The 26,971-nt window shown below is 41.3% G+C and overlaps 2 protein-coding genes across 2 annotated transcripts; one reads left to right on the top strand and one right to left on the bottom strand.

Moving 5' to 3' along the window:
- The first annotated feature begins 757 nt into the window (after positions 1–757).
- On the top strand, positions 758–19,281 carry anpepa (alanyl (membrane) aminopeptidase a). The gene is made up of 20 exons (XM_037106354.1): positions 758–1,475; positions 3,627–3,769; positions 3,952–4,085; positions 4,322–4,442; positions 4,790–4,944; positions 5,080–5,193; positions 5,333–5,476; positions 5,593–5,658; positions 8,213–8,278; positions 8,400–8,548; positions 9,527–9,603; positions 9,958–10,091; positions 11,017–11,072; positions 11,228–11,375; positions 11,600–11,688; positions 12,675–12,815; positions 14,453–14,644; positions 14,811–14,951; positions 16,779–16,842; positions 18,304–19,281. The coding sequence occupies exons 1-20, from the start codon at positions 868–870 to the stop codon at positions 18,448–18,450; spliced, it is 2,889 nt and encodes a 962-aa protein (XP_036962249.1). The 5' UTR covers positions 758–867; the 3' UTR covers positions 18,451–19,281.
- A 112-nt stretch (positions 19,282–19,393) lies between these two features.
- On the bottom strand, positions 19,394–26,423 carry arpin (actin related protein 2/3 complex inhibitor). The gene is made up of 6 exons (XM_037106360.1): positions 26,256–26,423; positions 25,648–25,723; positions 24,431–24,563; positions 23,623–23,829; positions 21,640–21,800; positions 19,394–20,540 (listed from the first exon to the last, which is right to left on the bottom strand). The coding sequence occupies exons 1-6, from the start codon at positions 26,345–26,347 to the stop codon at positions 20,532–20,534; spliced, it is 678 nt and encodes a 225-aa protein (XP_036962255.1). The 5' UTR covers positions 26,348–26,423; the 3' UTR covers positions 19,394–20,531.
- Positions 26,424–26,971: the final 548 nt, after the last annotated feature.

Genomic DNA, 26,971 nt, shown 5'->3' on the forward strand with positions numbered 1-26,971 from the left:
ATTTGTCTCCCTTGTGTTTCCTCTCCTGGGGCGAGGAATGTATGTGCGCTGGTCATGGTGGTCGTGATACCCTGAGGTTGGGGCTTTCCCAGCAAGTCAGTGATTTCCCAAATCACTCTGTTCTCATCTCCTGCTCCATCCCCCCCCATCCCCCTTATCCAGCCCACTCCACACTCCTCCCTTCACATGCTTCTCATTTGTTGGGTGGTTCTCACTCGCACGGGGATCTGTGTTGACATGTACCATCTGACTCCCTTTCGATGAAGTTTCACCTAGCCGTGGACTGCGTTAGATGGAGGAAATGTCACCCTGGACACCTTTGATCAGAAGAGATGATGCTGATGTTCTCCTGCTAAAGGATTTTCCTCACCAGCTCTTTTGTCACAGTTAGGCACGTGATTATGAGGGTTCGGAAAGTGTGTGCTATGTTCAGAGAAAGGGAATGTGAGGGAGTGTGTGTGTGTATGTGTGTGTGTGTGTGTGTGTGTGTGTGTGGTGGGTTGGACAGTGCTGTGCGAGGATGAAGTGTTTCTTGAGGTTTACCTAACTCTGCATTAGTGGCAAGTCCCACAGTAATCACCTCCAGATGTTTGAGAGCGCTATCTGATTATTTATACAAGGCCAATGAAAATCAGGTCTTTACGATCATAACTTACTCTTTGCTCTTTAGACAATGCCCGAGTTAATGCTTAATCCCAGCACAGACCCTTAATTGCTAAGGCCAAGCCCTGTTTATGGGAGGGAGGTTACTTTCACGTGAACAGATCGGTCCTTGCAGTCCAGAGGCATACAAGCTCAAGGACTCATCAGACTTTTTTCAGTCTAGCAACGGGAGAACTTCAAAACTGACCGCAGGAAGCAGCCACCATGCCCAAGAAGGCCTTCACATCCAAGGCTGTCGCCATTGCCTTTGTCGTCCTGACAGTCTCTGCTATTGCCGGCATTATCACCATGACCATTCTGTTCGAAGTTCAGACCTCTAACCTGAACATGACGGCCCGTCCGACCTGGGCGCCGACCACCCCGGCACCTCCGCCTGTCATGCGGCTGCCGAGGAACCTCATTCCTGACAGCTACGAGATCTCCATTCAGCCTTTCCTCTACATCCAAGTCCCCGAGGGGATAAATGGCAGCATGAACAACCAAAGCTTGCTCTTCACCGGAAACTCCACCGTTTACTTTCATTGTGTCAAGAGGACTAACGCCGTCTACCTCCAGAGCAAGGACCTGGAGGTTTCTGGCGGATTGCTGATGAACACTAAAACCAGAGAGATAATAAAGGTTTTGAAGATTATACACCACAATGACCACACTGACTTCCTCGAGATGCCCTTGGGTAAAGCACTGGAGGATGGGGAAAACTACAGCCTCACTCTGTCTTTCACCGGAGAAATATCCGAAAATCTTGAGGCGCTGTTCGTAAGCACATATCAAGAAGGAGAGCCAGCTCCTGAAGATGACAGAGAAAGACAGAGGTAAGGAAAACATATTACAAGTTCAATCTTTCTGTGTTTTGAATTTGCGATCGTAGCATCTTTCAAAGTATTCTGGAGGCATACATTTTTGTGTGTACAACTCCGTTTGGGAAAAAGTTGAGATGCCGTGTAAAACAAATGAAACTACTGGCTAAACAATTGATGACGGCACAAAGAGAATATATTTCATATTTTAAATGGCCACTTATACTGAATTTGTAACACGTTTCCAACAAGTTGGACAGAGACAACTAAAGTCTGTCAGAGTTGTGGAACACTCCAAAAACACCTGTTAGGTACATTCGGCAGGTAAACAGGTTCATTGCTAACAGGTAATAGTCTCATGACTGGGTATGAAGGGGAGTTCCTCAAAAGGCTTACGATCCTGTCAGGATTTCCCCGGGGAAACTATCAGAATGCATAAGTAGAAATTTCTACAATTTTACACTGAAGCTTTTACAAAATTTATTGAAAAGGCTCAAACTTATCCACTTTTAGCGCTCTCCGTCACGGTCGAGTCAAGTTGAAACTGTTTCATAGAAAACGAAAGAACATCTTGTGGGTCCACTCAAGTAAAAAAAAAAAAAAGAATGAAGTATTTTTGTCACATACACAAACATTCTGTTTTATGAATAATCCTTATTCGTGTTTTGTTTTTCGATTCAATTTGATATTTTGATATTACTCATCAGCAAAAGTACTAAGTTACAGCGCTTGTTACATTACTTTTGTTCCAGTGCCTTTAAACAGCTCCATAGAAGAGTTGTTTGACACCCAGAAGTCATATATTCTGTATTCAGTGTATGTATAAAGAGAAACATTGAGACATGGTGGTGTAACAAGCAGCTAGATTATGCTGACAAATGTTAAAAATGCACTGCGCTTCAAATAAAATCAGCCTAAAATCACACAAGGTCTGATATCGCAGTGTCGGCGTCGTACCTGGAACATCATCATTCATGTCGCTCCAGGACCAACATTTCAACCGACCAATGATTTTTTTTTTTTTTTTGTAATGTCGTAGTTCTGCTGCTCGGGGAAAAAGATGAGAAAAATATGCACATGGTAGAAGTTATCCTTTCTCTGGCACGTGGTTAATGCTGAAATAGGGTCTATTTTAACCCAAGTCAAAATGTTTTAGTTAACATAACCAAGTATCTTTGTTGCCTAAACACAACGGAACTGCCACAGAAAACTGGAGAAAAAAAAAGGAGAAATAATTAGTTAACTTATCCGAAAAAGTTTATCTGTATGTTTTAACTGGATACGACATTGAAGAGAAAAACCTGTACTGAAGTAATGCTGTCAGAACATTCATTTTGATGTTAAAGTTATATCAGATAAAGTATTCAGTTTACATAGAAGTGACTAAGAGATGTAAACACTTATTGTTGAGCAGTGAGTCCCGCCTTAGACTTTTGTCTTTTGAGAAATCGAGCTTGGCCAAATCACAAGGACTTTTGAAATGCTGACACAGAAAACAAACCAAGTGAGATCAAAAGGGATCAGCATGCAAGCACATCTGGACTGGTGTCGGAACAAATCTCATTTGAAAAACGAGGTGCGTGAGGTGGTTGTTCGTTTATCTGCTTATGGACTGTAGTATTCTAGACGAAAAAAAAAAAAGTCCAGTTGTATTCTGAGAAATCAGACTGGTTCATGGTGGTAGGCGCTTGTCTTTGCTACAATTGTTCAGTTTAGCATGACAGGCCCAGGGGGTAAAATGACCCCAAACACAGTAAGAAATCACTGATTGGAGAAATGTGCTGATACCCACACTGTGCTAATGGCTTTGTCGGTGTAGTTATCCTCTGTCAAACCCTCGGGAAAAATCAAATCTCTCACTCCTGCACTCTCCCTGCTGTTGTCGCATTGTTTTATACTTGTTCAAATTACTGGGCGAAAGGTCATTAACATGCTGCTCAGTGACAAAATGTCTACAAAGTCTCTTGTAATATTGAAAAAGACACAAAAGCACAGTGGTCATCCATTGAAGTCCTTGCTTCTGAATGTAAAAATCTCAAGTTGTCATCAGTCCTTAATGATATCCATATTAATTCCTATTTCTTAGTGTTCCTTCAGCATAAGCCTGACAAGGAAAGGATGACTGTCTTCATCTGTATTCATGACTGTCTTCATCTGTATTCATAGATTTCTTGCCGCCACCAATTTGGAACCGACAAGCGCCAGGAGAGTGTTTCCTTGTTTCGATGAGCCGGACATGAAGGCTGTGTTTCATGTGAGCATCGTCCACAGGAAAGGCGCAACAGTTCTGGGAAACGGGGCAAAGAAAGGTAAAAAAAAAACAAAAAAAAAACAAGCTGTTATTATAGCCCCTGCTTTTAAAAAGCGTACTCACATGCAACAGGTGTATATGTGTACTGGGCTTCTGACCGCATGGCAATAAAAGATAACGAATAATGACTGAATAAAACTTGTCTTTCCTCATACGGGTCTGCTTTGTTTCCTCTCTCAGGCTCCCAAACTATAGACGATGAATGGGAAGTGACTGAGTTTTTTCCCACAAAGAAGATGTCCACGTACTTGTTTGCCTTCACCGTTTCTGATTTCACATCATTCAACACCGAATATAAAATCGTGGAAATCAAAGTATGTGTTCTTCAGTTCATTCACGATGAATGTGATGTGATTGCTTTCGGCATGGTGTTGCCCTTGGCTAGTGTGACTATTATTTTAGCAATTTTATAAAAGATGTTTCCACAGCTGTTCTTTTTTTTTTTCCAGGTATTTAACCTGATTTCATGTTTGGGTGAACTGTTCCTTTAACAGAACTACGACACAGTGTCTGCTTTGCTTCGTCTGATCTCTGCGCTTTCCTCACACAGACGTATGCTCGTCCTGAGGCCACGGCAGCAGGTCATACTCAGTATGCAGCCAACGTCACTGGGAGACTTCTTGAGTTCTATGAGAAGTTATTTGAAATCAGTTACCAACAGAATACGCTCGGTAAGACTTGGTCCTGAAATGACGGGATTGATGAGTTGATGGAGGTAAAAAGAGTCATTGTCACAAAAATCTGAAACAGCAACAACAAAAAGCAATAGTTCAACATTCAAAATACCGTGCTAATTTCCCTAATAGATTGGCACATGCTCTGGTTTCAACAATTCAATCACTCACAAACTAACAGTATTTTTTTTTTTTAAGTCCGGTGAGATTAGTTCTACTTCCAGAGCAGCACTGCTCTTACGAGGAAAACCAACTGGATGCTCTCGGATAATATTACAGAGTACTGGCTGAACTATTTCATGTTGCTAATCTGATCATTGTTCATATCTATGCGATTCCTCCAGATCAAATTGCCTTGCCAGACTTAGAAGTAGCAGCAATGGAAAACTGGGGACTGATCACGTACCAAGAGGGAAACCTGCTCTTTGAAGAAAATGTGTCCTCACTGCTGCACAAGGAACAGATCGTCACGATCATTGCGCATGAACTGGCACACCAGGTTAGAGCACAACAGAATCTTTGTGTGTTAGCCTGGATAAAAAAATGTAAAAAAAAATAGGAGATCTGAATTAAAGATGGAGTACGGCAGGACGCTGTTGCCTCAGCTATCCACATTTTCTGTTTTTGTCGACAGTGGTTTGGAAATCTGGTGACAATGAACTGGTGGAACAACATCTGGCTGAATGAGGCCTTTGCCACCTACATGTCATTCTTGGCAGCAGACGAAGTCGAGCCGACTTTTAAAATTGTAAGTTCAGGTTGAATAGTTACAAATGCTCTCCTAGTTTTCTCGTTTCTGTTCCGAAGCAAAGCTTTGTGAAGGCACACACGAAGGGAAAGCTTGGTGCAAACATGTAACCTGGCTTGTCTGTATTTGTTTTCCTCAGAAAGAACTGTCTGTCTTATTTAACCTCCACTCAGCGTTTGAGCAAGATTCTCTGGTCTCATCCCATCCTCTCAGCCCTCCTGCGAAAGATGTCCAGACGACTCTTGAGATCCTTCAGATGTTTGATGTTATAACTTACTGTAAGGTAAAGAGTCAAAGAGTCAGATGGAAGCACACACAGTATACTGTTTGTTTCATTTTCAGCTTTATCTGACTGCTATGGAAATTAACATACAAATGGATTTGGTGTTCACTCTGTAGGGGGCGGCAGTGCTGAGAATGCTGGCAGACATGGTGGGAGAAACGACTTTCCAAAAAGGGATTAAAGTAAGCGAAACACTTTAAACCTCATTCAGATGGGCTGACAGGGCGCTTTAAACACCTCACTGGGAAACAGAGAACCAGCCGTTGTACCTGCTCACCTAAAATTTCATAGTCCACAAGACATTTCTTGAGCTTCGCAGCAGAAGAGAGGTGCAGCATTCTCCAACATAGCTGAGCAGATGGGGTATAATGAGAAAGAAAATGGCTCCATACAGTTTGAAGTATATAAAGATATGTTATTTACACCCTCAGTGCTTGGTTGAGCTTGTGCACCCATTGCTGATATGGTACGTGCTGCTAATACAGTGATGATTTTGGATTTAAAAAGCCAGATACGAGCGGCATGGGGCCATTTTATTATTTTTTTTATCTGTCACATTACATCCCCATATGTCCTCAGGTGTTTAGGAGATTGCTACAATGATGTTTTACTATGACAGTTCACACAGTCTTCCATCAATACTGAGCTGAAAATAACTACATTTTCAGTTTTTTTTTTTTTTTAACAAATTGTTCCTTTAATCCTCATAAATGCGTCTGGCACACCGCCACTGAGATTCATGAACAAAGGTGACATGACATTTTTAAGCCCTCAACACTCAAGTTTAAACTCTACAGTCTAAACTTAAAGATAATTCCTTTTTAGAACTTTGCGCCTCCTCACATGATGTGACTTACAACATGGGTGGGAAAGCAAGCTGGCACAGCAAAGTTTTTTCAATTTAGGTCCTTAATTGAGGGTTTGAAAAATGAAAACGAAATGCCTGCAAAATCACATAAATCTCTTTTAATACTTTGTATCCCTGGTTTACTTTCGTCAACACCAAAAACTAAACTACATTCAACCAACACAGTAAAGAACTTCTTTCAGATGGATAAATAAGCACTGTTTTGTGGTGGTGGTGTTATTGAGGCACAATATCATGTAGCCACAGGTTCTTCTGAACATGTGGTATTATGAGTCTTTGCTGGGCCAAAGACGCTCCATTGATTTGTTCTGAGAAAAGGGATTTTTGTACACACACTGCTGTTCAGACGATTAGAGTCGCCTGTCCAAACAGCTTGATTCAGAGTTCTGAAATGGTGTTTCATGCTTTTAGGTTGTAGAAAGTCCTCTATGAAAACGGACATGTTGTATGAAGGGTTTGCAAAAGATTTCGTGTTTTGTAAATAATATATTTAGTGCCTGAATTATATTGTTTCTATCTATGTTGCAGAAGCGATTGCTGAAGGAAAAAAGAAAAATTACAGTCGACTTTTAACGGTAGCAGATCATGCAACAGTGATTTGGGTTTGTTTTTCATCGTGGTACGAACAAGTTTTACTTCGATTTGGTGCAGTAGTTATATCTACTACACAGCCGTGGAGTACCAAGTAGTCCTACCATCATGGTGTTCATGATGCTCAGTTTTTGTTGTCGAAAAAAATGTGACAATTTCAAATGTTCACGGCTTGGTTCTCCAAGAGGAAGCTGTATCAACAGTGATAACTTTTCAGGAAACAAAGACTCCAAAGTGGACCATTCACTTCGATCCCTGTGTCAGTTTGTAGGCAGATGCAATGCAGGAATTGATGCGACAAAAAAAAAACATTTTCGATCAAACTACGTGAGCTTAGTGCCATAACTGAGGAGGAAAGAAAGAGCTGTTATTGTTCACCAGCACTGACTGTCCTGTTGACTGACTGACTCTCTCCAGCGTTTCTGCTGTGAGCCTGCCAGTTTACCAGCAGAGTAGTCCCTGCGTCATGAAGACACTAGCGCCGCCTGTTTCGGTGTGTGTGTGGTTTTGGCTTGGTTGCGCGCGGTCAGGCAGAACTCACGCTGGACTGGGCTGAATTTGCGATAATTCATTTCACTTGCATCTTTCCACTGACTTCGCCAAGTCAGTGGAAATGCGTTCCATCTGAATGCAGCCTTAGAGGGACGTTGACTGAACTTCACGGCCATGTCGTAAGCTGTAGTGGTGGTGGTGGAATGTATTGCGATGCTCAGAGTGGTCATATTTTGTCCGCATCAATATATCTATGAAGCAACATACATATTGTAGTTAGAAACATTCAATTCAGCTAGTGATCCAACACAACTCAGCGGTCATGCTGATGTTTATTTAAACGGCAGTAAAACACAATTTCCATCATGTATCCAAATCTAATTTGTTGACAATAACACCGTCACTGCAGCTCTCAAGTCTCACATTCCAACATCTGGTAGTGGTCTATTTTGTTGGGGGGGGAAAAAAAAAAAAAAAAAAAAACAGGTTCACAATCGAAAATTTATGGTCACTTGTAGTTTCCATTTCCTCAAGCAAAATAATTAGGGCTGTCATTTTCCTAGGAGGGTGAAGTGGAGAGTTTACTGAAAGATGATAATGTCAGGATCTCTGGAGGAGAATGCAGGAAAGAGGAACACTCCGCTTGCGATGTGACTGGCCAGACACATTACAACCTTTTTTTTTTCTTTTTAATATTTTAATGCAGCACTCAGCATACGTGCAAAATCATTTTGAAGGTCCAGTGTGTCAACTATAACCTCTCTCTCTCTGTTTCTGTGTGTCAGAGGTACCTGTCAGACTTCATGTTTCAAAACACTGAACCGAGCGACCTCTGGAAATACGTTCAGAAGGTAAAGTCTAAGATTTTTTTTTTTTAACCAGCTTTGAGATTGTGTGTTATCAGTATCTCATCATGGTAGGTCATGGTATTATCCATTCTAAAATATGAGCTGACCTGTGCCACGCTTGCAGGCCGTGGACGACGATAATGGTTACACCAAGGTTGCCGAGGTGATGGACTCCTGGACAAAACAAATTGGTTATCCAGTTGTCACCATCAACACTAACAATGGTGAAATCACCCAGAGCCACTTCCTGTTCAACGACTCCTCTGAATCTAGGTACGTGCTGAATGGATACTGAACAGTTTTCAGTTTGGTTAATGGCCCCAAACTTTGCTCGTTTACAGGTTCATACATTTATTATTGGCTGCCGACTGGAAAATGTTTACATTTCTTCAAGGTTCAAAAAACGCATTATTTTCTTCTCATACTGTCCTGCAGCATCCGCATGTACATCTTTAGCAGTAATGTTAACAATGGGATTAATGTCATATTTTGTCCCCAGCAATATATTTATGGGGAAACACACATACAAATAATATATATTGATATCAAATCATTTTCGTGATATGAGACTATAAATCACCTTAGATTTAGGAAATGGTTATACAGTATGTTAATACATCATGCGTTGTCTTCTGTTTTAAATGCTGCATTACAGTAAGGAGGGGTCATTTTCTAAACTTTTTTCTAATCCTTGTCTTGACTCACTTGGCCAGTATATCTACATCTTCTGATGATTATGGGAAAAAAAACATTGTATTCATACTTTGTGAAAGCACCAATACTGTTGAAGATATCCATATGGAGGTCTACAATACCCTGCTATTAAACGTAACACGTACAGAGCACTTGATAATGTTTCTTCTATCTGTATCTGTGGGCAGAATACAGTCAGTGTTGACAATCCCTTCTTGTTGAGCAATTCTTTCTGTCAGGCCGGCATGACATCACTGCAGCTGATTACACTGGATTAGTACCTCTGGCCATGTTGAGTGTTTTGAAGCAGTGTTTTGTAACTATGTGCTTCACTACACCGCCATGGTGAATTGCACTATTACCCAACCTGACATGGTTCGAAGCGTCTTTGGCTGTATCCAGATAAGATTTCACGCTCTATGTACAGATCACTGTGTTGTTTTGACTCTTTACTCCACATTGTATAGGGCTCAGTTATCATTTCCCAGATCATCAGCATTGTGGCTGTATCATAACCTGCACTTACACCTGCTTCTTTGTCTGTTTCTGTTTGTTTAGTCTTTTGTGGCAGGTCCCGATCAGATACAAGACAAATATATCGGAACCTGAGTATTACCTCTTGGAAAAAAACTCAGGTGACACAATATACAACACAGACCTTTGGACTAAACAACTTGTTTCTCAGCTTTGGTTTCATATCGGACAAACAGTCACCTAGTTCGCCTTATACCTGCTCTGTTTCATCAAGCTTACAAAGGACTAGGTAGAGAACCTCAACCGAACTTGATTTTCGGACATCCTAAAGCAGCTGTGTAATGGCTTTTGATTGAAGGCATTAGGAAGTTTGATGAGACAGACCACGATCAGATACACAAGATTAACCTTTCTTCACACTGTTTTTCACTCGTCTTTATAACTGTTTCATTCGTTTTTTGTGATTTTTAGTCAGTAAAGTAAAACTAATTTTTGACAATTTCTTTGCCTTAAAGTGCAGACAAATGACTTTGTTTCTAAGAAAGGAGAGTGGTTCCTGGCAAACATCAACTGCACTGGATACTACAGGGTCAATTACAACCTCGAGAACTGGGGACGCCTCCTGAGTCAGATGGAGACGGACCAATCTGTGAGTACCAAGTCAAGCAATGTGTTGGCAAATCACAGATCTGTGCAGAAACCAACCTCCATCTGTACATTGTTCATTCGGCTAAATCAGGGAGGACATTTCACAAGCTGCTTTTTACTACAATGTGAACTTTATTGTGCGTAGAACGTTGATAAAGGAAAACCAGATCGCTTGAAGGTGCAGCATAAAAAAATATTGGCTGAAAACATTCAAGACGTAAAAAGTAAATTCATGAAAATTTACAACAGAATGTGGAGGAATAAGAGTATTGACAGTATTGTGTCTGTTTATTGTGTTGCAATGTTTAGCACGCTAACCAGCTAGCCCTGGCCCATTAGGGTTCAAAGCTCCCGTGCTAGCGGTGTAAACACCAACACTTGCCTGGTGCTTTAAGCTGCCAGCCCTCACCGCTAGCTGCACGGCTATCTAGCTAACAGCACTATAATTGACTATAAGCTGCTATGCATTTTACGTGAGTATCAATTCAACAAGTGGCCAGTTCTTATGTGTTGCACCTTTAAAGCTGGACTTGACCCAAGAAACTCAATACAAGAGACATAACAAACATTAACAATTTCGATCAGATGAAGTAAATAAACATTAAGAGTGTGTCTCTCTGTTTTAAAAAAAATACATTTCTTAACTAGATCAAATTAGTACGAGGACTGACAGAGGAGCTGCATGACAAATGAGATGAATCAGACTCTGAATTCAATGGCTTTAACCGCATTTTAGTTTTGAAATGCTCCGGTTACATTTGACATAACTTGATCTTCTTCCATTACGCAATCACTCACATTTGGATTCATAAACACGAACAGCTCCCCTGTATTGCTGGAGTGTTGAATACGTGTCTTCATATTTTGGATCTTTGTAAACTGAAACATCTGTGACATCTGTCCCTCGCCTTCCTCTTGTTTTGTAGAGGATCCCCCTGATGAACAGAGGGCAGCTCATTGATGATGCATTCAACTTGGCAAGGTAATGACTGGGATTCAGTTTGATCCAGACTTCAATTCTCTGCAGGTTAAATATGTTGCAAGACTGCAATCATAATGTGATGAACATTCTCTTTCTTTCTTTCTTTTTTTTTTTAAATGCCTGAACTTATTAAATCCAATCTTTGTTGTCCTCAGAGCCAAACTCGTCGACGTGACTCTGGCTCTGAATTCAACCCGCTTCCTTCAGAATGAGACAGAGTACATTCCCTGGGAGTCAGCAGTCAGGAACCTTGAGTACTTTGTCCTCATGTTTGACCGGTCCGAGGTGTTTGGACCCATGCAGGCATGTGTCGTTAAAACACAGTATTTTTTTTTAAACTTGAAATGAAACATGTATCTTGCTTTTGAACATTACTCACTGAAATCAACCTGTAGCGGGTGGGGAAGATGGATGTCCCTGCTGGTGTTGATGTTCATCCCTCATCAGAACATAAACAGATGTGCTGTAAACTTGTTATATTGCTGTGTGCTCTCCTGAAACTCTGCTGTAATGCTTGTCTCTTGCAGGCGTACCTCCAGAGACAGGTTGAGAATCTGTACAACTACTACAAGAACAAGACGGGCTTCACAGAAATCCCAAAAGACCCCACATCACAGTAAGGAAAGATCTCTTTTACCGATCCCTCGGGGGTGATATCATCTTATCGTTAGGACAGAATCCTTCCCCAGTTTATCCTCAACAGATTTACATGTTTACACTTTTACAAACTCACAGCCCTGCCCAGGGGAGCCAATGCAGACCAGATGTGAGAATCTGCATTGTTGGCTTTGACACCATCCGTTATAGACAGATGTGTGGTGTGGACTGTCACTATCGTGTGTGCTTATATGGAACCACTTTTGTAGAAGTCAGGGGTTGTTGCGTTTCTGGTGAAAGATGCAATGACGCAGTCATGATTAATCATGAATTGAGTAAATGACTCTTTGGTGTTAATCTTTGAAATATAAATGATACAATTAATGATAAAAAAAAGTTTGTTGTTTAATCCAAAAAGTATGATTTTAATATTGTTAAATAATATGTGATAATAAAGTGTTGATTCTTTTTTTTTTTAAAAGATGTTACATTGCCCCTTCATCATTTAATATATTTTTGACAATAGCTACTTTTCATACCTTTCACTGTCTGTAATATAGCATTCAGTAGGTTTTATTTCATTGGTAGTTATCTGAACTTGTGATACCTGTTGAGCCTGTTTTTCTATTGGGTCCAGCTAATTTGTAAGGTACAGCTTTTAAGGGTTTGGACGACGTTGTCTTGTTCTCTGTGGTTAAAATATTAATCTTAGTTCATCAGCTCAATACACACATTATATCACAGTTTCAACCTGTTCCAGAACTGATCTCTGACTGGCTCTTTATAGTTATTATACCAACGGCTAACAACACCCAGAACACTTTATTTGAGCTATCCATTCTATAGTCAAGCCTTAATCTTGGAAACAGTAGTTTGACCAAATAATCTTGGCTCATGCTGCACCCGCTATCTTTCATCAACAGCATCTCTCAAGTCTTGCATCACATATCATTCAATGTACAGCACTTGTGATCTAAAATGACACTGTGATGCTTCATTTCCAAGGCGCAGCCAGATCACCGCCATATGGTACGCATGTTCCAACGGACTCCCAGATTGCGTAGAGACGGCTTCAAGGATGTATGCTGCCTGGATGTTCGACATCACAAACCTACAGCATCACAAATTCGACAACAACACAAAACCGTACGAACACTACTGGATAAGTATATATTTATCAGATATATTAACTGTTTATATCATATGTTATTTATATAATGATATTTCTACTTAATACCATCAGAAATTCTCCTTCACTTGCACATGATGGTTTCCAATAAATGTTCTCACTGTACTAGTTTTCATTATATTCTGTAGCTTTACGCTCCAGCAATGATTTAGTAAAGGTATGTGTCATTTAATCCATTTTTGTGTTAATTGTTGGTGGCTGTTGTTACCACATGTTGGTTCTTATCTTTAAAGCTGCACTCAGCAGGATTTTTACATTAAAATGACCTCTTATCCTAAATCCCTTCATGGGGTGTCAATTAGAATTATAATGATCCTGTTCATTCTAACTGACAACGTGTTTGGCAAAACCAAACTGCCTTTACAGTTACTCTTTGACCTTTTGTAATCAGAAATGTGCAAAGTTACCTGATGCAACTTTAAAGTGGAGAGACACGAACACTTCATTAAATGTGCATGCTGTATCTGTTCAGCACCTCAACACACATGCATGTGTATACATGCATGCCGATGTCAGTGCTTTTGCATTTACTCATATTTGTACGTGGATGTGTATAATCCACCAATCAAGGAATCTAATCCAAGATTAACAGGATAGAGGGTGCTGTGTGCTGCACAGACTCTAAAGCCTCTTCGGGCAAATTTGTGATTGTGATTGGGCTACGTATAGCTAACACTGACTTGACAGTGTGTTTTCTCCAAAATCAGAACTAAACAGGATTAAGACTGAGAAAAGATTGACACCTGAGGACCATGGCCATTTCATTGAAAATGTAATAATGCTGTGGATTGTGTTTCGTTTTTAACGGATGATATAGCCAGAAGTTTAGTTTAAACATTTTCCACACACTGTAAAGACGTGAACAGTGTTGACGCCATGTCAAAGATGTCTGTAGACCACCTGGCCCCAGGCCGCCCAGTCTTGTAATACCATTTTGTACAGAAAGAGGCGACCATCCAAAGGTTTTCTTTTATCTGTGGTTGCAATCTTGGCAGACTCCAGGCAACTAACAGCAGCTCATCGCATTTACATTAATTTACAGTAATTCGTACATACATTAATACACTGATGGCGCTGTTCGGCTGCCACGCAAGGTGCCAACAAGCACATCAGGAGCAGTTTTGGGTTCAGTATCTTGCCCAAGGACACTTTGACATGCACATCAGGAGAATCGAACCAGTGACCAGTGCTGGCTCTACCCCTGAGCCACAGCTGTCCACTGTCACCACAGCCAAAGCTGGCTACAGCAAAGAGTATACAGAGCAGCAGTAAGCAGTTATCCTGCCCACTATAGTCATGGGGCCACCATCAAATTCTGGCCATGTTTTTTTTTTTTTTTTTGCTTTTACAAATTTCAACTTTATTGGAGAAATTCTGTGCTAAAGGTGTCAACATCCTTACTGACAAAAAGGCCATTTGTTAACATCCGGCAGGTGTAATCCCTTAGTTTGCAGTGGTTGGAGAATATAGACAAAAGTAGACCAGATGGAGAAGATTTTTAGAATGTCTGCAAATATACTGGTGGACAGGAAAATGTCAAATCAACAGCACAGAACAGCCAAGAAAACTTGAAAATGAGACTGTCCTGTTGTAGGGAAGCAAACTCAACATCAACCAGCATCAACCCCAACCTGCGATCTGTGATTTACTGCCAAGCCGTGGCTGCCGGAGGGAAGAAAGAGTGGGAATTTGCCTGGGAAATGTATCAGACCACCAGTGACACCTCAGAGAAAGACCACCTCCGTAAAGCTTTGTCTTGCACCAGGAAAACCTGGCTGCTCAACAGGTAAATCCAGCAAACAGATCCGAGATGACACATCACGTCACACTGCACCGCATTAGTCTTGTTTTCACTGTTTATGTGGTATCTTCTTACATTACAGACACACCTCTGATAAGGTGAATCCCATACAAGCAGAGCAGAGTCAGTCAGTGCTTTCCTTATCTTACAGATACCTGGAATACACTTTGGACCCTGAGAAGATACGTCTCATGGATGTTGCCTCCAGTATTACCGATGTAGCGAGGAACGTGGCGGGGCAGGCGCTGGCGTGGAACTTTATCAGAGCGCACTGGGACTACGTCAGTCAGGAGTAGGTTGCTATTTGGACTCCGTCTCCTGCATCTCATATTGATTTTTACAGATGACATCTCCTGTTCTGAGTGACGAACGAGTGTTTGAGATTGTGTGGTCGGGCTTGACGACTATAACCTTGAAACGTTTATATTAAGACATGCTGCTAGTATTTTTGGTTTGAGGTGGATGATAGGCAGTATTTTGCGTCAGTGCTTAACATTTTAATTTAGCCATTTCCCCAACAGATCAAAGGAGAAAATTACGAGTATTCACGGTTTACCCCAAAACACATGTCTGTCAGGGTGGAGAAGCCGAGCCGAACGCAGCAGCTAGATCGTGAGAACTCTGATGTGGAGCTCTTTAAAGCACTCAATCTGTTAATCGTTTGTCATATTATGCCTTTGTGAAGTTGGTATGGCTAACGTGTTAGCAAATTTACACATCCATCGGACGCTGAGCAACATTAACATTCACTTGGTGTCACATTTGCATCTGCCTGGTGAAAGCAAGTTCAAAATTCAGTCTTTTAGCTCTGTTTTTGCTCCCCAACCACTCCTGGGAAATATCTGGCTCTTCAGCTGCTAATGCTCCAATATGCTAAATCCAATAAAATGAGCTAAAACAAAGCTAGAGACTAGCACCATTATGGGTCCCACGAGACCTGGCCTACCCCACCTTTGAATATTTGGCTTTGTTTGTGGCATTCTCTACCTGTTAACTCATAACGTAGCTCTGATTCTGTGTTTTATGGGCTGTGGTTTTCCCAGTAAACCCACCTTTGGCCTCCTTCCTGGTCCTCTGCGGCTCTTCTTGGGGTGACTCACCCTCCAGAGCTGCTGTACGCTGCCGTAAAATGACAAAGAAACTCAGAAAAAAAGACTGAGCGAGAGTAAACGTTAGACTTGTCAGATGATGGCCAGATGCATGGCTCACAGTCTTTACGGGATGTGTAAATGTGTGTCTAAATAGGGTAACAATATTTCAGGTTTTGTGTTTTCAGCTTGTCCCAGTGCTCCCAGGTACTACTGCTGAATGGCCTGGTTGATCATTGAAATGAGTTTTCAGCATTTTTCTAATAATAGAAATTCAGGCCCACACTGTTTTAACCACCAAACGGATCCATCCATCTTAAGCGGAACACAGAGCTCTGTCTCATGACCTGATTTGAGGCCATGAGCTGAAAATACTTGGAGGCCAAAATACTGCCTATCATCAATTCAGGAGACAAGACTGGTGTTGTTAGTGATCTCCTATGGACGTTAGGCCTCATCACAGACTTCTGAGAGGCTCATCTTGCCTGGCGGCTGCTGTTTACAGAAGCCTCTTGTAATGAATTGAACGATGGTCGAGCCACTTGAATAAACAGGCAATGCCATAAAAGAACCAGCTATAATAAACAGTGGCTTATAAAAGTCTTGCAGTGTCATCAAGTACAAAGGTCTTTTTATTTAATCAGCGCTTATCATTTACACTCACGAAGTCCCTACTGTTCTGCTGTTACCAGGAAGTTAAATCATTCACTATCAGAGTTTAAATATACATAACAGACAAGAATTCATTTTACAAGCACACAGTGACACCTTAGATTGATCTAAAGTCATCAGCGGGGATTTTTGCAATTCGTCCTTGTGTAGGTCTTCCTTTTGCTCAAATGAGTGCAGCCCAACACAACCGCAATCAATTCAACCTCTACGAAGGTCAATGTTCGTTTTTTGTCGGATCTGTTTCAGAGAGGTTTTGATTAAACTTTGCAGTCTATTAAGTTTCTGCACTTCACGTTGCTGACAAACTGATAACTGTTTCTAATATTTTGTCCGCTCTACCTGCTTTTCTCCCCCGACAGTGGTGGATCGTTCCTGATCAACGAAGTGACCAGAAGGTTCTCCAAACAATTTGAGCTGGAGGAGGTAATTTCTTGATGACTGATTGGGTCAAATACAAAAAGCAGCGAGCACCGACGTATATGAAAACTCTTGTCTTTCCAGTCACGTACCAGCGATTGATTTATATTAGATGAGTAACTAGCTACACCCTGATATCCTATCAAGTCTCCCTGGGAGTGTGACAACATGTTTTTCTTTCACTAAGTCATTTCTTATTCCAAGTTCAAAGAACAAGTCACAAATTCCACGGGAAGATGAAAACTATCAACGAGTGTCTCCTATTTACAAGTTGTGTGTGTGTATCCAGAGCCTGCTTGTTGTCCAAAACCTATAAAGGAATCAAAAATGAGTCACAGTGTTGCACTGGATGACACCATGAACACACCCTGTAGTTTATTTTGAATAAATGACTGAAAAAAAAACAGGTTTTTAACAAACCTAAAACAAATATGAGGAAGTGGTTCATTTTCGCAGACTCTTCCCTGTGGATTAATAACATTAACTGCAAAAGGAAGAGTAGGCGAACAGCCAGGGTGAGGCTCAAATCGGGTGGCTCAGGATGTGGCCATTTTGTCAGCGCCTGACTCCGCCTAACTCTGGAATCTACCAAGCTGGCTGAGGCTAAAAAGCTAGCTGTGCTCACAAAGAAACAGATGCGAACTTTTGCCGTGTTGTACGCGTGAGTTTGATCGTGGGATCACTTGCGTTTGGTCGACACACTTGTGCAAGTTTGACCACTGACCCACCAACCAGCCAGAATACCTTACTGAACATTTGCCACAAGCTAGTGAGCTACAGCGAGCACTGACGGTGTGTGTCTCTGTGTTCGTGTTCAGTTGAATTAAGACAGCACTCACAAGAGACTCTAAATCTTCATTATCGTCCAGTGTCCTTTTCCTGTCCCAGATAGTAGAATGTACTTTGTTCGCACAGCAAGCCATAGAATCATGACAAGCACGACTGAGAGGTCAGTATCTGGGAATCCAAATCCAGATTTCCAGTGAACAGCTCGCAGTTAGTTGCCACAGAAAGCAACCATGCCCTTAATTATGCATTAAATATATGTATTAAATTAATATATCATATATGATCTAAAAAGGTGAGTTATATAAAAATTCAGCCCACATATAGTTGTCAAAAATGGGGAATGAACTAGAAAGACCAAATCGCTTTCCATTCCATCATGGTAGGCATCATACAGTATACAGCAACTGTAGCAGACTTACTGCTCAAAATAAGAATTCCTCGCTGATGTTCAGAATGAGAGTTGATAAGCTATAATTGAACAATTGCCGTTCAGGGTTTAACACTTAATATTGCAGTATTTCACAAACTAGTTTGTTTTGGACTTTTCTTAGGATTTGTTGACAAGTAATGCCTAGTTTTGTACTTTAATGCGCCACTGTTCATGAAGTGCAATGTATAGAAACATATTGTATTAATCCCACTTTGTGTGTGTGTGTGTGTGTGTGTGTGTGTGTACAGCTGGAACGTTTTAAGACTGACTACGACCTGGGTCCTGCTGCCAGGGCAGTGGAACAAGCCATAGAGCAAACCCGAGTCAACATCGAGTGGGTCAAAGAGCACAAAGACTCTGTGCTGAACTGGTTTGAAGAAGAGATGTCTAAGTAGAGTGGACAACAGCGCCTGTTGCCTCGCAGGTCACTGCGGTGCCTGTCCTTTTCAGTTCCGCAACTGAAAAATGAAGGTTCCTGCTCCTCCTACTAAATTCACTTCAACAACAAAAAAAAAATAACAATAAAAAAATCCAGTGGAAATAACACTTAGCCCTGACAATGCACCAGAGGAATAATCATGAAATAAGAGATTCACTCCCCACCAAACTGAATCATAAATGTGCTGCACACAAGACTGATTGAGTTCATGAGAGAAATGTGGCACCAAAGTGAGACATGTATATACTCATATCCATTATTTATACAGTATAGTCAATGCAGTCAAAAGTAACAAGATCTTGACTCCTGTTTGTGTCCCGTCTTTGTGATTTTTGCACATGATGCTGATACAGTATCGCTCAACCTTATATCGTATAGAAGTATGTTTGAAAATGTTTCATGTTAGAAAATCTTACACGTTGACTTCATAAATCACAGTTTTCTTGCTGCTGTTGCCAACGATCAAAACTACTTTATAATCAAAACTGTTGAATTCTAAATTGTGCAGAGGAAAGGGGATTAAACCTCCAATGGTTAAATTAATTTCCTCGTAAATATGTGTTATAAATATGTTTGTTGAGGAGGAAAAAAAAGAATGCTTCAACTCGAGTAAAATGCAACAGCTGAGCATTTGCACATGTGAGAGCCAAAGGACAGAAACAGAAGCTCCTTTCTGTTTATTATAGGGAACGTGCCTCAAAGTGTTTAATATATGTTGTAATCAATGAACCAAGTTATTCTTGAATTTTTATGAAATTGTTATTTTTAATAAAAAAAAACCCATTGATATTGTGTTTAATGTGTTGAGTCCTTTAATACAGTCATTGTTGTATGATGATGATCTATACAAGGTGGCAATAGTAATGATAATACAGTATGAATATATTGTATACCTGCGCTTTTTTTTTTCAGATCGCCGATCAAGTTGATCATTTTAAAAATCGAGCTACTATCACTCTGCCACAGCACGCAATCCTCAAAGTAACTAGTAACTTAGGTTATCGAAATACATTTAGTGAAGTAAAAACTATAATATTTGCCTCCAAAATGGAGTGGAATGGAAGAATAAAGTAGCAGTACTTGAGTAAATGCCCATGACTGATTATGTGCATGTATGTACCAAATTATCATCAGTATGGTTTGCCATCGTCACCATGAGCAAGTGAACGAAAGCAACTGATGTTCTCCACTTAGCAGACATTCACAGTGTGTCACTAACTAGAGAATAAAGGAATAAATGCCTCTAGGATGAATAGCCTCTATAAAAAAAAAAGCTCTTTTTGAGTGCCTTTACAATACAAAAGGTAACTGATGTTTTGTCAGTTGATATGCAGCTCCTACATCACATACAATTAATAAGACAATGGTTTACCAATCACACACAGACAACACAGCGTGACAACAGCCCCTTGGATGAAGTGTGATCTTGCCTGTAACGGCTTTTCTTTCCTTCTTTCTGTGGGTTTCCCTAAAAAACAACTGTCTGTTAGTGTCATAAAGCTGCTCGGGTGACAAAAAGCATTTCCTAAAAACACACTGGACACCAATCTACCGACCCAATACACAAAGTACAATGTGTCTCTCTAGAAATGATTTCAACTTCCGTGTAGGAGAACCAGCAAGTGTGCTGAAAAAAACAATAGGGACCTAACAATCATACATATGCACTTGGTCACAAACAAGCAACAGTAGAAGAATAAACCAAGGGAGGATGAAAGTGCAGAGGTCAAGTTCCAGTCGTAAACCTGAGGATCTAATCCAAAGTATGCAAGAGAAGGGAGCAGCTGCAAATATACAGTCTGCAGCACAGCTAACGGGCGGATATGCTCTGTGGTGCTGAAAGAGTCTCACTCCATACTGTAGAAATGACGCAGGGTTTCAAGCCCTCAGGCCCCATATGTTAGAGGTTCAGTCCCCCAGTGAATCGCACAGTCCATGCCGAAGACAAAGAGACAGGAATGGAGCCAAGTTGAAGCAGTTCAACCTGGAGGCTGGAACAGAGCCAACACTTGAGGCCGGCGGGAGCGATGGGTTCCCTCAGTCATCCTGGGAGAGGAACAATGTGGGAAAAGTGAGCCATCTCTGGTTTGTTGAAGTCATCACCAGCTTTGTTTATACACTGAACACCAGATGCTGCCACACAGAGACCGAGCTGACCACTTCCCGTTATGTCAAATCAGAGCCTCGACCTTGTTTTCCATATTGATTTGAGTTTCGCATGTAGAAACAGGATGAGGCTTTTAAAAGTACCCTCTTGCCTTACTGATTGTATGCATAAATGAAGCAAGGAGTGACGCTAGATATTAATCATGAAAAGTGTTATGGGAAAAAGGTGAGCGGCATGGGCTGGCTGCCCCGCAGAGAGTTGCAGCTCGTCCCAGGGAAACTTTATCACACCCTAAAGAAACATGTCAGCGGCCGATCACGCAGAGGTGCATCGCTTGCAACGCATCGCCAGCACGACCGTCGTTTTTCCTATGGTGTGCTGCAGCAGGCATGCACAGCTACGTGTCGACTTTTGTTGCAGTTTGTAATCATGCATAAAAGTTACGACTATATCAACATTTACAACTTCTCAGCAGAAGGCGTGGAGTCACACTGCTTGGTGATGTCACACGTGACCCAGGAAACGGACGCATCATGCTGTTTTGACTGTCTGTAGTGATGAGTCTCTGTGTGATTGAGGAAGCTGTTTTTAGGGGCTCAGCATATTCAGAAATATAACTCTTAAAGCCATGAAAGTCTGGCGGAGCATAGAAATAAAAGTGTACTTAAAGGGTAACTTCACCAATTTGACACATTTAAGTGTGTTTACAGATCTTGCTGAGTGACACTGCATGTGTGAAAAAAGTTTTTCATGACGCTCGAGGAAGCTGGCTGTCATCTGGTCAATTGCCCCCAGTGATGTCACTCAGTGGAAAGATGCATTGTGGGTAATGTAGGCTATATCTCTAGTTCTGCTGCATCGGTTTTGATCATGTGTTTTTAATAATGAGTCGGTGTTCAAGTAGTGCAATGCTAGACCAATGGACTGCTTTTTAAAACCTGGCACCTACATGACCCACAATGCAATTTAGCCACTGGTGTTACCCTTTAACTGCTGTATATAAGCTAGGCTAGGGTTAGATATGGTGGGTGACCTCACCCATTCATCCTCCTCTGCTCCCTCTCCATCTCCGGGCTTCTGAGTGCTGGCTCCGTCTGCTTTGTTGGCCATGATCTTGTCCGTCCATGATGCTCCGGCCTTCTCGTCCCCAGCAAAGTTGCACTTGGTTACCGTGCCACCGTCCACTTTGGCTAAGGAGACTGGAAGCACAAATGTAGAGAAGAAAGTAGTTCATTTAGGCAGCACCTTTAAGAAGTGGGTGGCATTAAGACACCAGACATAAAACACGGGTGGGCCTTGAGCTCCTCACACATCTCGCAGCGCCACAACACTTGACTTCATATCTTGGATGTTTCTCCTCAACAAAATAAACAACAATAAGTCCAGCAGTGGAAAAAAACCCAGATATACTTTAACAAAGTCATCTTGACAGGACTATGTGGGTGTGCTTTGATTTGATAATTACTTGATTTAATTTCAGATTACTTGACAGTGGCCTGGAAAAATAAGCAAGCAACTGTCATCACAAACACAAAACACAGAATCTCTTGTCTGACGTAACCAAAAAGGCTTCTTTTCCACCTTTGGCAGGACATGGTGTGTCCATGTCTAACCCTATACCTCACACTGATTATGGAAGTAGGTTTCTGGGGAATGTAAGCTCAAAGGGAGACAGCTTCCAAGTTTGGGAGCGACAACGTCTGATGACGTCTCCTTCAGTTATGAGCCTGGAGCCATGAATGAGAAGCACGCCCTGACCAGACGACCTCAGAGACCTACTGGTGAGGTACGACTGCAACAGATCTTTATGGCAGGTGCCTTAGCCTGCAGAGATCTAGAAACCATCATGTAAAGAAACCAAGAGTGGTGTAGACTCAGGTAAACTTAAGCCACAGGGAGTTTACCACCTCCCTCACTAACATATAGACACAGAAATACAGAACTAAATAAAGAAAGCAATGCAAAAATACACAAAAACAATACAAGAATGCATGTAGAAATACAAAAATAAATCATTTTGGATTTGTAGAAATGTCAAAATAAACAGACATGTACTAATATACCTCCAAACGTGTGCTTATTCATTTAATCGTGTAATTGTGTATGGAAACCTCATCTTGCCGTGAAAACCATGGTGTCATTTGACACAAGGTCGTCATCAAGCTTTAGACTCTCCGACAGGACCGGGCTGAGGGAATATTCCCACAGTTCAAATCACACTACAATCAATCATTTACGCATTTAATCATTAGAATTATTGCTTATATTTATGTATAGTTTTTGGATTCATGAAAAAAAATATCAATTCCATATCAATTGGCATTCATTACATGTTTCTATACAAAACTAAATATTTTATTGGCAAAATGGTCAAAGGTGTAGGTGGATGAGCTGGCTTAAAAGACAGGAAAGAGTCAGTTTTTCACACAACTGAAAGTGTGTACAGAGCCTCAGAATGCCTGTCACATGATAATGAATGTTGGCTGAAACATGTAAAAGTAGAGGCTGTGAACGGGCTGAAGCACTCCCCTCCGCGCTGCTGAGAACTGACTGTTAAATATCAAAGGGCTGGATGACTTCTCTGAATATAAGAGAGGTCAAACTCTGTTCATTCCCCTTGAGGTTACTTATGAAACTGCGAAAGAGGCCGGAAAAACTAAATTCAACTTTAATTTCATTCACTCCCCACTGCCATGGGGTTCAGTGGCAGGACAAGCTTGTTCAACATGAAAACCATAAGGACCCTCTGGCCTGGAAAAACAAACACAACTTATGTAGTCTGAAAACAAATTAAAGTGCTCTGATGAAATCTTGTGCTGCATTTGGATCCCCTAACAAACATCCACTTCAGACAGAGAGCCTGAAGCTGATGCATGGTTCAGTCAGCAGAATATTCTTTCCTTTCAGGATTTATCAGAAATAAAAACACATTTGATGCTTAATGTGCACTGTTTTCCGTTTTCAGTGGTAAATATGCGGAAGCTGCTAAGCAGTAATAACAGCATGGTGATGCAGACTCACATATGAAAGGACCGTTTCCTCTGGTCTTCAGCCGGACGTCCTGTCCTGTTTCCAGCTCTGTTTTGTCCATCTCAGACTCGGGGTACCAGAAGGCCCAGGTCCCGCTGGGTCGGTGCGCGTCAGTTATCTTCAGCAGCTCGGCTTTGTTCACGAGCTCCGACAGCTGCTCCTCAGACAGACGGTCTGACTCCCCTTTAGCTTCCACCTCTGTAGGGGGAGAAAACACACATCTCTGCTAAAAAAATCTGAAAGAATTTACAGTCACAGCGTCCTGAGGATCAACGCACTGCAACTCAAGAAAACACATGCAACCAGAGAAACACAAAGTGATGAGGAAGGACAATCTCCACCAGTTGAGATCAGTTTCTGTCTGTTATCTGTCTGTAAAATTGTAAAATAAAATAAAATTGCGTGTGTTCATTTGATCAGGTTGACCTTGAATTAATTCATCTTTAAACTGAATGATGTTTGAATGTTCGGGTGTTTTTGTGTATCGTCATCTTTTTTTTCTTGTTTTAAAATGACCACTTCAAATTTAACATCGTTAACTTTCAACAGCCTGTCACTAATATAACTTTTCTCCGTCCAGTCCCTTTGCTTATATGATGTCTTTCTTCCGACTGAAGTGGGATTCAAACACACATCAGACTTATCGCCCATTGTCTTGCTCACTCGGCCACTCTGACGTTGCATATTTGGCAGACAGATACAAACTGATTCTTAAACTACAACTACATGCAATTCAAAACATGGCGAACAGAGAAAAAAAGGCAAACATTACCTCCAGTGTTTGCCGTTTTCTACTCACTGTAGGAGGACATGAGGAAACCAGTGTTGACCTTTTTGGTGTCGCTGAAGTTTGGCTCAATCTCCTTCCCGCTGCTTTCAAACCTCCTCTGATGGATGCGACTGGGTTTGATGTACAGCACAAGGAAACGGGCCTGCCAGTGAAACAACAGCAGTGTGTAGTTTTGTGTTCTGTCTGTCCGCTGTTAGCTTCATCCTTCCAAAATGCCAACTCTGATAAGGATTTGGACACTATTTTGAAGTTCTGTTTGGTGGAAGACTTGTTTATATATATCAGAGTCGAGGATGACACAAGAGTTGAGGTAATCCTCATTTTGAGAGCGAAAACATACTTTTTGAGCTTCCTCAGACACAGTTTTATCAATATCATTATTAATGATATTAAATATTATTTACATTGATAATATTCTGTTGGTCTATAATATTGAAATAATGAATGACTTCATTCTGTACAGTACAACTACTTTTGCATATCACCCTCAAAATCAAAGGGCTTGTATTGCAGAATCAAAACTGACTCAGAGGATGGTGAACTTATTGAGATGTTTGACTCCAATTCCCATAATGACACTCTGGGTTTCCCGACTGATGCTTTGGGATTGTAGGACGGGTCAGTCGCCATCCCCAAGCTTCAGTTTTTGAGGAGAGCATCATTATGGGAATGAGAGTCAAAAACCTGCCATTCAACCCTTTTACTTTATCAATTTTTAAATCGTTACCGTGATATTAGATGTTTATTATCTTAGATTGGGGATGGCATTATATCATATCACACAAGTGTTGTCTTTTCCTGGTTTTAAAGGGTGCATTTTAGTAAAGTGATGTCATTTTCTGAACTTGCCAGACTGTTTTACTTGTTCTAAGACCCGCTTTAATGCACTCAGTCATTATATCCACTTTACTGGTGGTTATCTATCAAAAATATAATTATCTTACAGTGTTTTGTAAATGTACCAACAGCCATCACTACAACTGAGGTCTTTGGTCACAAATACTGTGTAATTTGATTTGGTTGCCCTGTCAAAACATCTGTGAAGTGCTTTTTGGAGTTTTGAATATCAAAATATATACTGTGTATCACAAAATAGCCTACAAATATTGTGCTGTTATTCTGAGGCCATGTGGCTGAGCATACTGAAAACTTTGCTTGCACTTTTACTGTACTCTCCTGGCGGGAGAGGAGACATGTAGAGCCGGAGTCTGAACCCTGACTGATACCTTCTGACCGCTGACGTCAATGATTGCATGTCTGGAAACATCCAGCAGCTTTCCCTCTAGCAGGATCCCGGGGCCACTGTGTGGAAGAGGACATATCTCAATTATATGATCATCAAAATCATTGTATTTCCATTCTGTTTCTCATAGGAGAGCGATGTGCAATATCTTCAAATCCCCCTCCTCCCCTGCAGAGCCCTGAATGTTAAGAATTAGAAACCAAACTCCATTCAACAAACAGATGTGGAGAGTTTAACGGCAATGGACTTAATACGTCGTCAGCTGACTTGACCTCAGCTGAAGTGATCTGAACGCATTCCAGCTGAAACATGGAGAACAAGAACTAGAGACACATAGTCCACCATCGTTTTGTAGACTACGTATGTTTTTATGATTCCCAGTTGCTGACAGTGGATTCATTTCTATGCCGAATGAACGGCCACTCATTATTTCTGACATAAGAACGTGTGTGAGGTGTGGAAAGCACAGCTACCTGTGCGAAATTTCCGCAAAACTTAGCTTTCATATTTCTTCAGTGGAGTTTGGTGCAGCGGTAGTACTAACTCATACTTGTACTCTCCCAACTTCCAGCCCCGTGTGTAAGCCCCTACCTTTCATACGTGGAGGGAGACCACACGCGGTCAAACTTGTCATTGTGGACTGGTTTGTTCTGTAAAGACGTGTTGTGATAGATTCGGCTCATCTTTCATGAACTCTACTGGAACTTTTGCCTTTTCCGAGATTTGATTGATTTTCCGGTTTGCTTACTTCCTCTTCCTATACGTAGCCGCCTAACAGAGGTGCGCTCGGTTTTTCAAACGGCGCGCACCGGCGGGTGACAGCTGTGCAAGAGATGAGAGAGGAGACGTACTCGTAGACAACTGATGAATGATAGCACCGTCAGTATCAGAAATCTATACGGAGGCCCATTTCAGCCAGGAAAAAAAGTTGACAGCCTATGAAGTTATGACTGACAAAATAAATATAAGGTTAAAATTGTCTTTTTAAGTTAAAAACGTGAGACAGTCTCACAGAATCTAACTTTAAAGTAGAAACTATTTTACAAGTCCAGCACCACCTCACATATGGTTCTAATTACTGTGGCTGACCCCAGGATAACGTTATACGGAGCTGTGCTTGCTGGACACCCTGTCATCCAACTAAATGCACCAATAACAATGACAAATGGGTGATTTGCTCCGTCCCAGCAAGTGCAGCAAAGCAGAGTATGAGGAAGAGGTCCATCAACCACTCACTCGTAATTTAGTATCTCAAATATTTGATTTATCATGGGATGGGGATGGAATTGGCTGAAGCAACAACCCCA

The sequence above is a fragment of the Acanthopagrus latus genome, chromosome 8 (assembly GCF_904848185.1).
Source record: "Acanthopagrus latus isolate v.2019 chromosome 8, fAcaLat1.1, whole genome shotgun sequence".
NCBI lineage: Eukaryota > Metazoa > Chordata > Actinopteri > Spariformes > Sparidae > Acanthopagrus > Acanthopagrus latus.

What these genes read in the sequence shown, in the direction of transcription:
- anpepa (XM_037106354.1), top strand. Translation starts at nt 868, where the DNA reads ATGCCCAAGAAGGCCTTCACATCCAAGGCTGTCGCCATTGCCTTTGTC. An exon ending in CCTCTTGGAAAAAAACTCAG is followed by an intron (nt 9,604 to 9,957) that starts GTGACACAATAT and finishes TTTGCCTTAAAG; the next exon opens with TGCAGACAAATGACTTTGTT. An exon ending in AGATGGAGACGGACCAATCT is followed by an intron (nt 10,092 to 11,016) that starts GTGAGTACCAAG and finishes CTTGTTTTGTAG; the next exon opens with AGGATCCCCCTGATGAACAG.
- arpin (XM_037106360.1), bottom strand. Translation starts at nt 26,347, where the DNA reads ATGAGCCGAATCTATCACAACACGTCTTTACAGAACAAACCAGTCCAC. An exon ending in TCTCCCTCCACGTATGAAAG is followed by an intron (nt 25,724 to 26,255) that starts GTAGGGGCTTAC and finishes TCTTCCACACAG; the next exon opens with TGGCCCCGGGATCCTGCTAG. An exon ending in TTTCCTCATGTCCTCCTACA is followed by an intron (nt 23,830 to 24,430) that starts GTGAGTAGAAAA and finishes CTCCCCCTACAG; the next exon opens with AGGTGGAAGCTAAAGGGGAG.